The sequence below is a fragment of the Cetorhinus maximus genome, chromosome 6 (genome assembly GCF_964194155.1).
Source record: "Cetorhinus maximus chromosome 6, sCetMax3.hap1.1, whole genome shotgun sequence".
Taxonomy (NCBI): domain Eukaryota; kingdom Metazoa; phylum Chordata; class Chondrichthyes; order Lamniformes; family Cetorhinidae; genus Cetorhinus; species Cetorhinus maximus.
The window spans coordinates 125,473,867-125,488,499 of NC_135884.1; the positions used below are offsets into that span (position 1 = coordinate 125,473,867).

At 40.8% G+C, this 14,633-nt stretch overlaps 1 protein-coding gene across 1 annotated transcript; it reads right to left on the reverse strand.

Annotated features, from left to right (window-relative positions):
- Positions 1–1,421: 1,421 nt before the first annotated feature.
- Positions 1,422–12,327, reverse strand: LOC144682107 (thyrotropin-releasing hormone receptor-like). Its single transcript, XM_078544443.1, has 2 exons — positions 11,530–12,327; positions 1,422–2,680 (listed from the first exon to the last, which is right to left on the reverse strand). The coding sequence occupies exons 1-2, from the start codon at positions 12,325–12,327 to the stop codon at positions 2,258–2,260; spliced, it is 1,221 nt and encodes a 406-aa protein (XP_078400569.1). The 3' UTR covers positions 1,422–2,257.
- Between the last annotated feature and the right edge of the window lie 2,306 nt (positions 12,328–14,633).

Sequence of the window (14,633 nt, forward strand, 5' to 3'; positions counted from 1 at the left end):
TATCACTAGATGAGTAATCCTGCATCCCAGGTGGATACCTTGAGGACATGGGCTTAAATCTCACTGGTAGCTGGAGGAGTTTAACTTCAAGTAATGAAGTATCTGGAGTTGGATGTTAATTTTTGTAATGGTGACCATGATAACTATCATCAATTGTTGTTTATAAATCCACCTGGTTCATTATTGTCCTTTAGGGAAGTAAATCTACTGACCTACAGCAATGTGGTTGACTCTTAAATACCCTCTGAAATGGCTTAGCAAGACACTTAGTTCAAGCGCAATTAGGGATGGGTAACAAATGTTGGCCTCAGTGATGCCCACATCCCATAAAGAGAAAAAAATATATATTCTAATAAGGATCCAAAGAGAAATATATTTAAGCAGAAATTAATTATGCTAAGGGACTAAACGTTTGCATTGAAGAGTTTCTAATCTTTTTTAAAAAATCCACAGGCCCTTTTTTCATGCTGCTGCACTATGCACTTTCCATCACCATGAGAGCTGTGAGTGCCTTTTGCCTAGGCCCCTGTTAAAGCCAGCCTAAGCCAAATGCTGTTACCCTCTGATATTTGTTTCCCTGTGGAGAAATTGCTGGCGACAGCATTGACTCCCCCACTCCCCAAAGCAGCATGGTTGTGATAGAGAACCAGGTGAGGACATGGATCAAATCTGTGTCTCACCCCTGCACTCTCTCTATTCCAAATGAGGACATGCATCCATTTCTTCATTTTCAAATGAATTAACAGCAAAGCTGTCAAGGAAGCAGCAAGAAATTGCGAAATATAACGATGGATCAATTAACAAAAAACTTGAAGCTTTAATGAGGCCACTGCAGTTCATTTTTATCTTTGTTGCAAAATGCAGCCCATTTTAAATTGGGCTTCGATCTGTTTTTGTAACCTCTGCCCCTGACCAGTTGGCTCTGCACCTATAGAATTAGCTTTATTCTCTATCTAGCAAATTGAGAAAGCTTTCCCTCACAGTATATATTCCATAATTAAGAAAACTGTGTAATGGGGTCATTGGGGTAGAAGTTGCAGCCTGTTTTCTGGATAGAAAATGATGGCCAAAATAACCATTTTTTAGGGCAACGGCCTGTGCCCTCAGAATACCTGAAAGTAACTGATAACATGTTGGCCTTGCATAAGGTAATGAAGTCTGCTTTGTGGCTCCTCGTGGAAATTCAGCTGCCCTAAGTACAGGAGGTTTTCCAGGCATGGATGTGATCTGGCCATTAAAAAGGCGTGTCCAATTTAAAAAAAAAACTCATGTGCATCACTGCCGCTGGCTGCTGACAGCTACTAGTGCCATCACGCACCCACATGCCCCCGTCAGCCCTCCTGACCCCACCAAGAGCTGCATCTGCAAGGCCCAAAATTAATGTTCCGTAATGAGTGAGCTCCCGGTGGAGGGACCTACAGCTAGGCCTCAATTATTGAAATGAGACCTGAGGCCCTTGGAGATGGACCTTGGACATCTCGGTTTAAGGTGCGGCTGCATGAGTGAAGTTAACACCAAAAACCCTGTGTCCAGGCCCATCCCATACATTTCACTGGGCCTGCCTGGGTCAAAGCTACTGCCGGCATCAAAGGAGGTGTAACCAGGCATGGGGGACTTTCAAGTTTGGGTATCCTCCATCCTGGCCTGATAATCCTCCAGCAAGCCAGAGCACCCAGTAGGAAGATGTGTAAGAGCCTGCAGGACAGTGGAATTGACCAACAGGAAAATGGACGCAACCTGGACTCCCAGAAAATCGGAACCAGTTTTTTGAGTTTTTTGAACCCTTTCTTAAAGGAGTTCATTGGGAACATATACCTGTTTTTGGGCAGCACTCCCTCCTGTTCTGAAAGCAGCAGGCTTCCACTGGAATTATTAACATCACCAACTTATACAGTCCTGAGGTGTGTCCCTAATGGCTCAGATACCTGACAGGATATTTTAATAGGAGCCCAGAATGACTAGCAGGATCAGGAGCAGAGGGTTCCCGTTGGCCAACACTGGAAACAAAGGTTTGCAGATTTTCAGGGCCAAGGTTGTTATGGCTTCAGCAGAGCACTGCAATACTACTCAGGAATGGAAATTGTGTCAGATGATTTGTAATTATGGAGAACAGTCCGAGTGGTATGCTGAACATGCTTTCATGGGCATTACTTATGTTGTCTAAATATTCTACGTACTCCTCGATTGATAGCCAGAGAAAGTTTCTCTATTTTACTGTTCTACTTTGTTTCAAACCATCTTAAATAAAGGTCTTATTTTAAACAACACTAAAGTACATCTGGCCTTTTGCCGTGGATTTACTTTCTTCCATTTTAATGTTGGTGGCTTCCTCCTGCAGAGTCTGCTTTTCACCTTGTTGCTTGCCATTAACTTCAGGGCTCCTGGTGATTGGAGCTCGCACCACGCTGTAGTTAAGAGGAGTTGTGTACATGGGACGCTGCTGAGTGTCATCCCGGCTACAATTACACAGTCTTTTGAAAGCAGATCTGAATTTCTGGGACATTAGATTATAAATGACAGGATTGATAGCACTGTTGGCATATACACACAGTCTGCAGAATAAAAGGAACCAGGCATTCTCATATTGCTTGTCTATGAAGGAATTGACCACTACTATCGTTCTGTAAGGCATCCAGAGTAAAGCAAACAGAATAACCACCACTGCCAGCATCTTAGTGACCTGTAGGGAATCAAATCCAGACATTGTGTTGAGCCTTTTTAGGTTATCTTGAATAAAATGCATTTTCCTTCAAGAATATAGTTTTTTTGCAAATCTTAAGATTATTGTAAAACATTTTGGTGACAAATAACATTAATTTCCTTTGATAATAAACTGTTGCAAGATGATTTGGATGTAATTCCTGCCTCCACCTTGATTAAGTGCAGGGCAGGAAAGCCTGTGGTCAACCTTCCAGCCCTGCTGCCAATTGAGGCCCTTAGGTGGGCAATTAATGACCACTTTAGTGCCTCATCCCACTACCTCTGGTGTTAACCCAGCAGCGGGCAGGTCTATTGCCATGTGGCGTGCACGACAATTAAACCTGTGCAGGCTCTTGTCATCTCTTGATGGATGCAACCCTCCTTCAAACGCACTCAGTGCCTAATCGAGGGACCTAGCATCGGGAAGAGGTGGGGGACATGGGTGCCCGCTGATAACCATACCCCTGCCATTGCTGCCAATCCCCCCTTACCTCCCCACCCACTATTAATTACAAGTGGCCTGAGTTACTCCATGGTCCTGGGCCCCCAGTGGGTGTCTTTCCTGCAGCGGCCACTGCCACTGCTATGGTGCAGCTGCACAAAAGAGCTGCAGGCCTCTGATTGGCCGGCAGCTTTCGGTAGGCAGATCCATTGTCCCCAGGGTCCTAATTCCAGGGCAACCCCTGCCACTGGCCTCCCCACTGGCTGATTGGCTCGTGGTTCAGTGGGCCTTTCACAAAGGTGGTAACGCATGTCTCTCACTGGCTCCCCAACCAGCAGGCAATACCCCCATCGCCTCCACAAGATTCCACCCCACATTTTTAATGAATTTTTTCCTCTTCTGTTTTCTTCCATATCTCAAGCCAAATGTGATCTCAGCCTAAGAAAGCAAGCAAGTGGCCTACTCTCAGGCTTTCAGCAGTGGGAATTTGCATAAAGCTACTAGCTGGAGTGCAAGAATAACCCAAACCGCTATCCTCCTGATATATAGCCAGAATGATACAACAAAAGTTCTAGGTTTTCTGAAGCATTGGTTCAACTACACTTCGGGTACGGTGTACAATCCTGGTCAGTGTACTACAATAGGACATCAAGGGAGAAAGATCTGTTCATGTAACACTGTCTACTCCCTGTAAATCAACATAAGTGTTGTTGCGAATATCTGGTTCATGGTTCGTGTGCTTTAGCATATAATTTTTAGTTTTAGGAATTAAAAATTAACTGTAGCAAATGGGATAAATGCAATTAAAGCAAGCTTAAAAGGTTGGGGCTTTGCTGACTTAAGAGGTTAACAGCTAGAAAGCGAAGTTCATAAAACAGCAGGTTGGCTTACTTAGCCAAAGAACTAGAGATGTGATGTCGGCAATGCTTGCAGTAAGAGCATTCCAGTGAGATCTTTTTGTTTTGGGAGTTAGAACTAAACTAGTTTAAAAGCATTTAGTGAACTCTGAAAAGTTGTAAAACCTATTTACTTCATCAAGTCAAAGAAGAAATTGTAAGTGAGGGATAATTAATCTAAAGGTCAATTTGAGGAAATCCCAGAACAGGCTATGTCATTATGAAGATGGGTGAAGCCTTGGAAGGTTCTCTGGTTTCAATTTATCTGGTTGTTTTCCTGGGAAATTTAGTTGCAGTTTGGACCTCATGCAGTTTGCAGCTCACTGAGAGAAGATAGCCAAAGTAAATGACAGTTAAATAGACCTGCACTGTAAGGAAATTAAAAAAGGAATTCATTATTGACCAAATGGAATACAGGTGAGGCTTAATCTCAGTTTGAATTTTGTGAGGGAACTGAAGCTAGAAAATTGCCTAGCTTGAAACTGGTGGAAGAATCTACAATGGGCCCCACAGTGTCTTGTGGCAAAAGAAAGTAACCAACAGATTAGCTTGGAAACATTGGAAAAGTAACCAAAACAAGGGACTGAAGCATTCACATTCAAGATAGTAAATGAAGGTTTTGCCTCTGAGAATAGCTGGTGCTGAAGAGAATTCTCTAGAGGACTGTGGCATACTTATGGTTGTTCCCCGTAGAAGTGAATAACTTTCAAGGTATCGCAACATATAAGCGAATTTTTGGGGGAAGTAAGAAGTAAATCTAAGGGCCTAGAATATGTGGCTATAATCTATGGTGTTAACTTAATCATGTTTGCTTTGGTTAATTTGTTCTTTTTACAATAAAGTTTGTGTTTTGGTAAAAAAATAGAAGTGAAATCTTGCAGCATAGTTCTATAGGTTAAAATGCGGTGTTCGTATTTCTCTTTAAATGTTAATGGTCCCTAAGTGAATCTTAACAGTCTGCATAAAGTGGCAATATGCAAACAAATTTCTCCCCCAGCCTGATTTTAGAGATGATACAGAGAAAAGCAATAAACTAAAAATGGGGATGGGGCACCTAATATTCCAGGATAGACAAAAGAAACTGGAAAAAAGGTTCAGGAGAGAATGGTGCAAATAAACTAAACCCCAACAAATCCTTTGCAATTCTGTAACTGGAGACATGAACTCCAACTCAGAAGAGGGAAGGTGAGCAGACAGTTTTGACTTAATTACTTTATACAGAGGAGCATAAAATGTATCAAATTTAGCCTGTTACAAAGAGGCATGATTTGTGTTTCAAGTCCATTCAATCTTGAAACAAATATGAATGGGGTATCAGATTGCATCTCCCAATATCCTTCAAGCCTGGCTCCTGAGCGCCACCTATGGAAACTCTAACTCATTCAGAACTCCACTGCTTACATCCTCGTCCATATAAAAGACTCACTCCCAATTTTCCCAGTCTACAGTAGCCTCCTTTGTGTCAGTATGGTAGCACTGTCAATATTTCACCTGCCTCTTCTTATGGAAGTAAAGATCCCATTGCCAAACTGGAAGGACAGGGGAGTTTCCTGGCTGGCATTTATCCACCAATCAATACCACCAAAACAAATATACTCTCATTTGAAATTGGCACTTTATGTTAAATTATTTTTGAAGGCTAGCTACAATTGTTATATAAACATTACAGGAAAAAACATACATAACAAATTACAAAACAAGATTCTAAAAACAGCAATGAGATAGATGGAAATGTCAACCTGATTTTGGTGGCATTGGTTGAGGGATAAATGTTCCCCATGAACCTGGGAGAACTTTGCTGCCCTCCTTTGAAAAGTGTTATAGGATCCTTTGCCATAGAGGCTGACAGTGCCTCATTTAATGTCTCCTCTAGTATTGCAGTGAAATGAGGAACTTAAGAAAATTAGTATTATTAAAGAAATAGTCATTTGGTAGTACAGAACTTCAGTATTGCTGAAAAAAGACATTTTTTGTCAAAACTTCTCATCTTGCACTCATCAGGACAATTCACAAAAAATGCCAATGTCAGGGAAAGAACAATTTATACTATATGAGAAGAGAGGGCTGGTTGGTTGGCAAGTGGACTCTGATTGGTAGAGGCATTGCCATTGCTGACAACCAATTTAAGATTGTCAGTCAGGTTCGCAGTGTGGCACATTTGCATGTGATGGAAGCTACACATATTAATACACAGGGCCCTGTTCTTTGCAGATGGAAAGAACAAAATAAGTGACAGCCATTCGTTGGTTCATTCCCTAGGGCAATGTCTTGGCCAATCAGAGTCAAGCTGCCTGGTTTAAATTTCAAACAATGCTTGGCAGTTAACTATCAGTCACCAACAACTGGTGCATTCTCCATGGCAACACCTCTACCAATCAGAGTCCACTTTCCAACAAATCAGCACTCTCTTCTCATATAGTATAAATTGCTGTTTCCCCTGACATTGGCATTTTCTTGTGAATTGTCCTGATGAGTGCAAGACAAAAAGCTTCAACAAACATTGTCTCTTTTCTTCAGCAAAGAAATAGTACCAGAGACATTAATGGGACTAAAAATTAACAAATGTCTTGGGTCTCACTTCCTCTATTCTAGGGTTCCAAAAGAGGTACCTGCAGAGATAGTGGATGCATTGGTTTTGATCTTCCCTAAATTCTAGTCCCAATGGATTGAAACAAAGCAAATGTAATCCCGTTGTTCAAGAAAGGAAGTAGAGAGAAACAGGGAACTGTAGGCCAGTTAGCCTGACATCAGTAGTCGGGAAAATGCTAGAACCTATTGTTAGGAATGTGGTAACAGGCCACATAGATAATCATAATATGATTGGGCAGAGTTGACACAGATTTATGAAAGGAAATTGTGTTTGACAAATCTGTTGGAGTGTTTTGTACTTAGCAGGGTAGATAAGCGGAACCAGTGGATGTAATGCATTTGAATTTTCAAAAAGCATACAATAAAGTGTCACACAAGAGATCATTACACAAGATTAGGATTCATGGGATTGGAGACACTATATTAGCTTTGACCAAGGATTCATTAACAAACTAAAACCAGGGGATACAAATAAACTGGTCATTTATGGGTTGGCAGGCTGTATCTAATGGGAATCTAATAAGAATCAGTACTTGAACCTTAACTATTTACAATCTATATCAATGATTTGGGTGAAGGGATTGAGGGTATTGTTTTCAAATTTGATGATTAAGCAAAGTTAGGTTGGAAAGTAAGCTGTGAGGAGGCCACAAAGAAGCTGCTAAAAGATATAGACAGGTTAAGTGAAAGGGCAAAAATGTGGCCGATGAAATATAATGTGGAAAATGTTAATTTTGATAGGAAAAATAGAAAAACAGAATATTTATTAAATGTTTGATATTCAGAGGGACCTTGGTATTCATGTACATGGATCACAAGAAGTTAACTGTCATGAAGCTATTAATGTATATAATATTATTGGAAAATATTTTTCTTTTAAAATAGAAGTTTAGCCTCTGGGTGCACCTTAACTGGATTAAAGCCAGCTAGTCTGGGCGCTTTGATGTGTACTAGTTTTGAGATGTAAGAGATAGAGTGCATTTGCATTTTTTGAATAGAGCATTCAAGAAGTGGGGTGAAATCTGGCACCTAGCTAGCAGAGACCAAGCAATATGTTTATATTACTAATAAAATTGGTACTATGAAAGGGGTTTTATTGTTAGAAGAAGTGGAGTTCAAATAGGCTGGTGATATAATGAGAATTTACATTCAATGAGATGTGCTGGATATAACCAATAGCAGTTATGTGTGTGCAGGGCAGAGGCAATGTAAGATCAAAGTAGTTGTAAGCCTACAACTGTCTCCACAGGAACCAAAGTGAGAGGAACCTCATTTTGAATTCATAAGGTGAAAATGCTTTGCCTGGTGTCTGGTTAAGTATATGGGTCGCTATTGCCTTAATGGGGATTAGTTTGGGATTTTCTTTAAAGTTATGATCGTAGTAATTTGTAGCTATGTGCATATATTTAAACTTGTGTAAATTAACAAAATGTTTCTTTTAGTTTAATATAAAACCTCTTGAGAACTGGTGGTCTGATTTCTCAATTTCAAGCTGCATCTCAAACATGCCACTTAACAATGTAGGCTATGACAGTTGTTTAAAATTTATCTCTGGGATTTTTAAATAACTCAGCTTTACCAACTGCTGGGTCATAACATTAACATACAGGTATAGCAAGCAGTGTTAGGTGCTGCCCTCAACACACAAATAGGAGACATTGAATTTCACAGTAGCAACAACCATATTTTGATAGGCACTAAAATCCACCCAAAAAATAGGAATTTGACATAAAAAGGAAAAAGGAAAAGTTTTTACCTCTTGTTGAGTTGAAGAGTGTCCATCACTAAAGGGGATTAGTTAAGACCCAACAAAAGCTAAAATTCCAAACCCAGGAAAGACACTTTCAGATTTACAACAACAACTTGCACTAATATAGTGCCTATAACATAATAAAACATCCCAAGGCACTTCACAGGGGCGTTATCAAACAAAATTTGACACTAAGCTACAGAAAGAGGGCAGGTAATGAAAAGCTTGGTCAAAGAGGTAAGTATTAAGGCGCATCTTAAAGGAGGACAGAAAAAAAGAGAGGTAGAGATGTTTAGTGAGGGAATTCCATAGCTTAGGGTCTTCACAGCTGAAGGTGCAGCCACCAATGATGGAGTGATTAAAATTGGTGATGTAAAGAGACCAGAATTTGAAGAGCACAGATATCTTGGAGGGTTATAGGGCTGACGGAGATCATAGAGATATTAGGGATTTAAAAACACAGGCCAGAATCTTCCATTTGGCGTGTGGGGGCGGGGGCGGGGGTGGGGCCGGGCCCGGCACACCGACGTGTAAAATGACGCGCGGTGACATCAGGCGTGCGTCCCGACGTCACCGTGTGTCATTTGATCTTCAGTTCGGCGGGCGCACACCAGGGTAGGCTGTGCGCCCGCAAAACTGTCAAAGGCCTGTTAAGGCCATTAATTAACTAATTAAAGTAATTGTCAGGGCTGCCCGTCCAACCTTAAGGCTAGCGGGCAGGCGAAGAGCCCAGGTTGAGGTTTCATGAAGTTTTTACTCATTAAATAAAATCTGTTATGAAAATTCATAAACATGCCCCAGACAATGTCACATGAGGGGACATGTATGAGTAATTTTCTTTTTTCTTTTTTTCCAATGTTTTATTATTAAATTAATCTGCCTGAGGCAGCTCTGTGCCTCAGGGAGATTCCTGTGCTCTTTTGCGCACATGCGCGTAAAAGCACAGGCCCCGACTCTCCCTCCTCCTCCCCGCCTGCACAGGTAGTGCTGAGCGCTTCCGGGTACACATCACGCTGGGCGGGCCTTAATTGGTCCGCCCACGTAAAATGGCCGCGTGCAGCCGATCGCAGGTGGCGATCAGCTCCGCGCCCGCCTGCGTCCGCTCCTGACCAGCCCGTCCAACGGGGATAAAATCCCCCCCATGAGTATTTTAAAATCAAGGTGTTGCATACCCGGGCCTAATGTAGGTCAACAAGCACATGGGTGGTGGGTGAATGGGTCTTGGTGCAAATTAGGACGTGGGCAGCACAGATTTAGATGATTTCAAATTTACAGAGGATAGAATGTGCTGCCCAGGAATGCATTGGAATAGTCAGATCTAGAGGTACCAAAGGCATGAATGAGGGTTTCAGCAGCAGATGAGCTGATCCTGGGTGAGGCAGAAGTGGAGATGGGTGATGTTACAGGGATGGAAATAGGCAGTTTTAATGATGGCAAAGATAAATAATCGGAAGCCCATCTAGGGATCAAATATGACACTAAGTTTGCAAACAGTCTGATTTGGCCTCAGACAGTTCCCATGGAAAGGGATGAAGTCAATGGCTAGGGAACAGAGATGGTGGAGCAGACCAAAGACAAAGGTTTCTGCATTCCCAATATTTAGTTGGAGGAAATTTCTGTTCATTGAACTACTGGAAGTTGGACAAGCAGTGTAACAATTTAGAGACAATGGGAGGATCCAAAGAGGTGGTAGTGAGGTGGAGCTGGGTGACAATTTCAGAGTACATGTGGAAAATGACATTGTGTTTTTGGATGATGTCACCAAGGGGCTAGAGTAGTTGGGACCATTAGGAGAAGGCCGTGGAGCAGGAGAAGCAGCTGAATGGAAGATCTTGATATCTGTGGCAAAAAGTCCAAGAGGTACTCACACTTGTTTTTGATAGTGAGAGTGGAAGAGGCATGGGAAGGTTGTTTAGGGAGGTGGCTTGTGGTGAAAAAGAGAAGCTAGCAGTTACATTTGCATCCCTGCGTGATGTTTGAATAGTAAGCAGTTTCAGTGATGGAGACCAGGATCCAATAATGCTGTATGTGATCCAGCCAGATCTGGCAAAGGGTGGTTAAACTAGTTTCTCTGCCAAAGGCATTCAGACATAATGGGTTGAAAGGCCTCCTTCTGCACCGTAACAACTCTGATTCTCTAATCTGCATCCTTATACTTAAGATAACAGAAGTAAGGTGGGCCGGTGGTGGTGGGGGGGAAGGGGAGGTAAACTGGGGGAATGACTAGGGTGAGAGTGTAATAGTTTTAATGAGGTCAAAGGTGGTGGAGAGGGTGTGATTTAGCAGATCAATAGCTGCAGAAAATGACTTGTGGGCCAAAGGCTAGAGAGCTAAGAATTGGAAATTGCAGTGGTAGGTAACTTAAAGGAGTGTTTTTTCAGGGGTTGACACAGAAAGAAGTGGGGTTTGGAGGGGAAAGAGAATATGGGTGGAAAGTAATATATGGAAGCGATCAGAGTTTACCTTATCAGTGATAGTTACAATGGGAATAACAAGAGCACATGAGATGGCAAGATTGAGGAGGTAGCTATGAATATTGGGAGGGAGAGTAAATATGTAGGGCAAGACTTACGTAGGGAATGAAAGCAGTGAGCTCAGAAAAAAGAGAGCGAGAAGAGTTGCGATAGAGGTTGAAATCACCAAAGATGAGAAGCTGTCCGGTGCAGAGGCTGAGGAAGGAAAGCAGAGAGATACCTCAGAGAAAAACAGTGCGATACTTAGGTGTTAAAAAACTGAGGATCTTGAGGGGCGGAACAAAGAGAGATGGTCAAAGGAGGAGAAATTGCCAGAGGTCAAGGTGTGATTTTGAAATAAGGGCTGCACCATCACCATTGGCAGTTCGAGTGAGACATGTAGTGGAAAGTATGCCCAGGCAAAGAAGCTTCATTAAGGGAAGATGTTCCTTATTGCATTACTTGTAGAAGGAAGAAGATCCCTATATAATTGTTCCATGAGCTGCTCTTTATTTCTCTTCTCATTTTCCACTGAACTTCTGATTTTTTTTCTTTACTTTGGATCCAGTCTACTGTCAGCTGTCTCCCTTCTTCATTAAAATGGTTACCACAAAGCCCATAGAATTTCATTTGGCTTTTCCAGACTAATAGTAAAATCCAAAACTGTGTCCTGTCAATTTCTCCAGAACACAACATTACCTGTTTCCTGGATGAGATGGCCCCCTTGCTTGTCCGGCTGGAAGACTGTGAGCTGTTATTTTCTGTCCCAGGGCGCTCCTTCCAACGCTCGGTTCCTGTGTCAACTTGGGCTGGAATTGGATTGAGGAAAAGGACCCGCCCAATCAGACCATATAGCACTGTGGCCACAATCAGGGGAATCACATAGAAGATGGTAAAATCAATGAAGTAGATGGGCAAGTATAGATTCCTGGAGACTTTGTAGCCACACTCAGCATTCTGCCTGCTATTGATGTTGATATCCACCAAGAAAAACCACAACATGCAATAGAAGGAGGTAATTACCCATAGAAATGCTAGGATTTTCTTAGCTCTGGAGACAGTGCACATGGACTGGGCTTTTATTGGATGGCAGATGGCGATGTATCTTTCCACAGTGAATGCTGTGATGGAACATGATGATGCATTAATGCCCAAGTATTGTAGGTAGGTAATACCCAGGCAGCCTGCATGGCCATAGATCCATTCCTCAATCAGGCTGTCAGAAATATTGGGTAACCCTGCAGCCACCAGGACCATCAGATCAGCCACAGCGAGACTGACTAGGTAACAGTTGGTTGGGGTTCTCATGTGTCTGGCAGTCAGAACCACCAGGACCACCATAATATTCCCGATGATTCCAGTTCCACAAATGGCCAACACCAACAGCACTGAGGCAGCCTTGTACTCTACGGATTTGTAAATCAAGTCTGTTCCAGCAGATGCTGAATTTGCCAGGGAGATATTAGTGGGAGTCAGAAATCTACTCACGTTTTTCATAGTGCAAAAGAAAGTCTTTCTTTCTCAAGGTTAAGAGGAGATAAAGGGTTTGACTTGGATAATGATGTTTCTGTGGCCCCACTGAGCATTTATGTGCTGAAAAATAAACAGTTCCCATTATTTATACTCAATATATTCTACTCAAGACTACATTATTAACATACACGCACCATACCAAAATTGTTCACTTACTTAGCACAAACAATACAGACTGGCTACTTAACCCTTGAAGACTGAAAGGCTATCCAATTTCCAAAAAGCATACGTTTATTTTCCTAAAAACATCTTGAAAATTGATTGCTTCACGAATGCCTAAAGATTGACTTTATTTTAAAAAACAGAACTTTCAGGGATTTGTTCAATTCTTTTGAAACCTATTTTAAAACATAACCTTGTTGCATTCTTCTTTTATTGCAAAAATGTTACTTCATTCATCAAGTGGTTAAATATGTGATAAATGTATTTATTCCTTTACTTTATAATACAGAAGGTCTTCAAATTTACAAACTCATACTTCCACTGAGCTGTTTATATGCCTTGGCACTTTTTAATACAATTTTTCCATCCCGGGGCCTTGAATATTACTTGATGATTTTAACTTCCTATAATATGTGATTAGTTAGTAAATTATTATTATAAACATCCATAGTGCGTTATTGATTCGAAATAGCAACTTTAGCATGCAACCATGCACAAGTGCCTCACATATAATTAACAATTAATTGGATTATATTTAAAACAAAAACAAATTAACACAGATTAGTTGAAGCTATCCAACATCTCGGATTATCAACTTCCCTTCATGCTGTGAGAAAATGCTAATACATTTGAAAAAAATTATCCATACCCCTATTTGCAACTGTCTTTTACTTCACAAGCAATACAGTTAATATCTCAATTAAGCAAGTAAGGAATGTAATTGGTATAATTAATATAGTCTAAATTTTCAAATTGTAAAATATGTTTACGTATTTTGAAAGCTTCATTAGTTAGTCTTTAACTTACTGTAAGTGTTTTACAATTAACATTTGATTTTTTTAGTTTTGTAATGGAAAATTCTTTGTCAGTTTCCTTCTTTCAAACTTGCACTTTTTCTAAAATTATCAGTTTTCTAAGTAATAGCATACCTTAAAATAAGATCCACTGCATTGGTAACAGTCGCTTTCTGAGAAGATTTGCGTGTATATCCTTGGTTTTGGTACCTGATGAGGCAGGGTTTTATGAAGAAAGGCTGCAGAGCCCCCTGTAGAAGACTTGATACAATATTGTAGGCAACCAGCTCAGAAGCGGGTTAATATAGTCTCCATCAATCAGCCACAAGTCACATGCTTTTGATCTGAATTTATATTTGTAACCATAGTTACACAGTTTATATGCTTCCATGGTTACACTGCTTATATTCTTCTGTGTAATTCAACAATTTAGTCATCCAATGCCCGTCAATTTCAAATCACATTGGCTTTAGCACAATATAGTTATTCGGCCTTTCTTTTCCTTTTGCTATTGCTCTACAGCTTGTTTCTAAACGTATTGTTTAGTTGCAAATTATAATATATGCACTATATAGTTATTTTGATAAAATTTTTGATGATATTTCTATAAGATGATTTCAGTAAATGGATAACCTGTTGAACTTATTGAAGCTGCTGTTTCGCCTTTTTCCTTGTGTTGCATTGCAGATAATTACATGGTGTACAGACAGATAACATTCATCATCCACTGTTTTATTTCACAGAACTTTCTGAATATTTGATTCATTAATTAGTTTACAAAATAACTTTAGATGGAGCAACAGCAATAATGAAGATAAAAGCAAAAAACTGCGGATGCTGGAAATCCAAAACAAATATAAAAATACCTGGAAAAACTCAGCAGGTCCGGCAGCATCTGCGGAGAGGAACACAGTTAATGTTTCGAGTCCGTATGACTCTTCAACAGAACTAAGTAAAAATAGAAAAGAGGTGAAATATAAGCTGTTTTAAGGGAGGGTGGGACCAGTAGAACTGGATAGAGGGCCAGTGATAGGTGGAGATAACCAAAAGATGTCATAGACAAAACAACAAAGAGGTGTTGAAGGTGGTGATATTATCTAAAGGAATGTGCTAATTAAGGGTAGAAAGCAGGACAAGCAAGTACAGATAGCCATAGTGGGGGTGGGGTGGGGTGAAGGAATCGAAATAGGCTAAAAGATAGAGATAAAACAATGGATGGAAATACATTTAAAAATAATGGAAATAGGTGGGAAAAGAAAAATCTATATAAATTATTGGAAAAAAAAGGAGGGGATCGGAAAGGGGGTGGGGGTG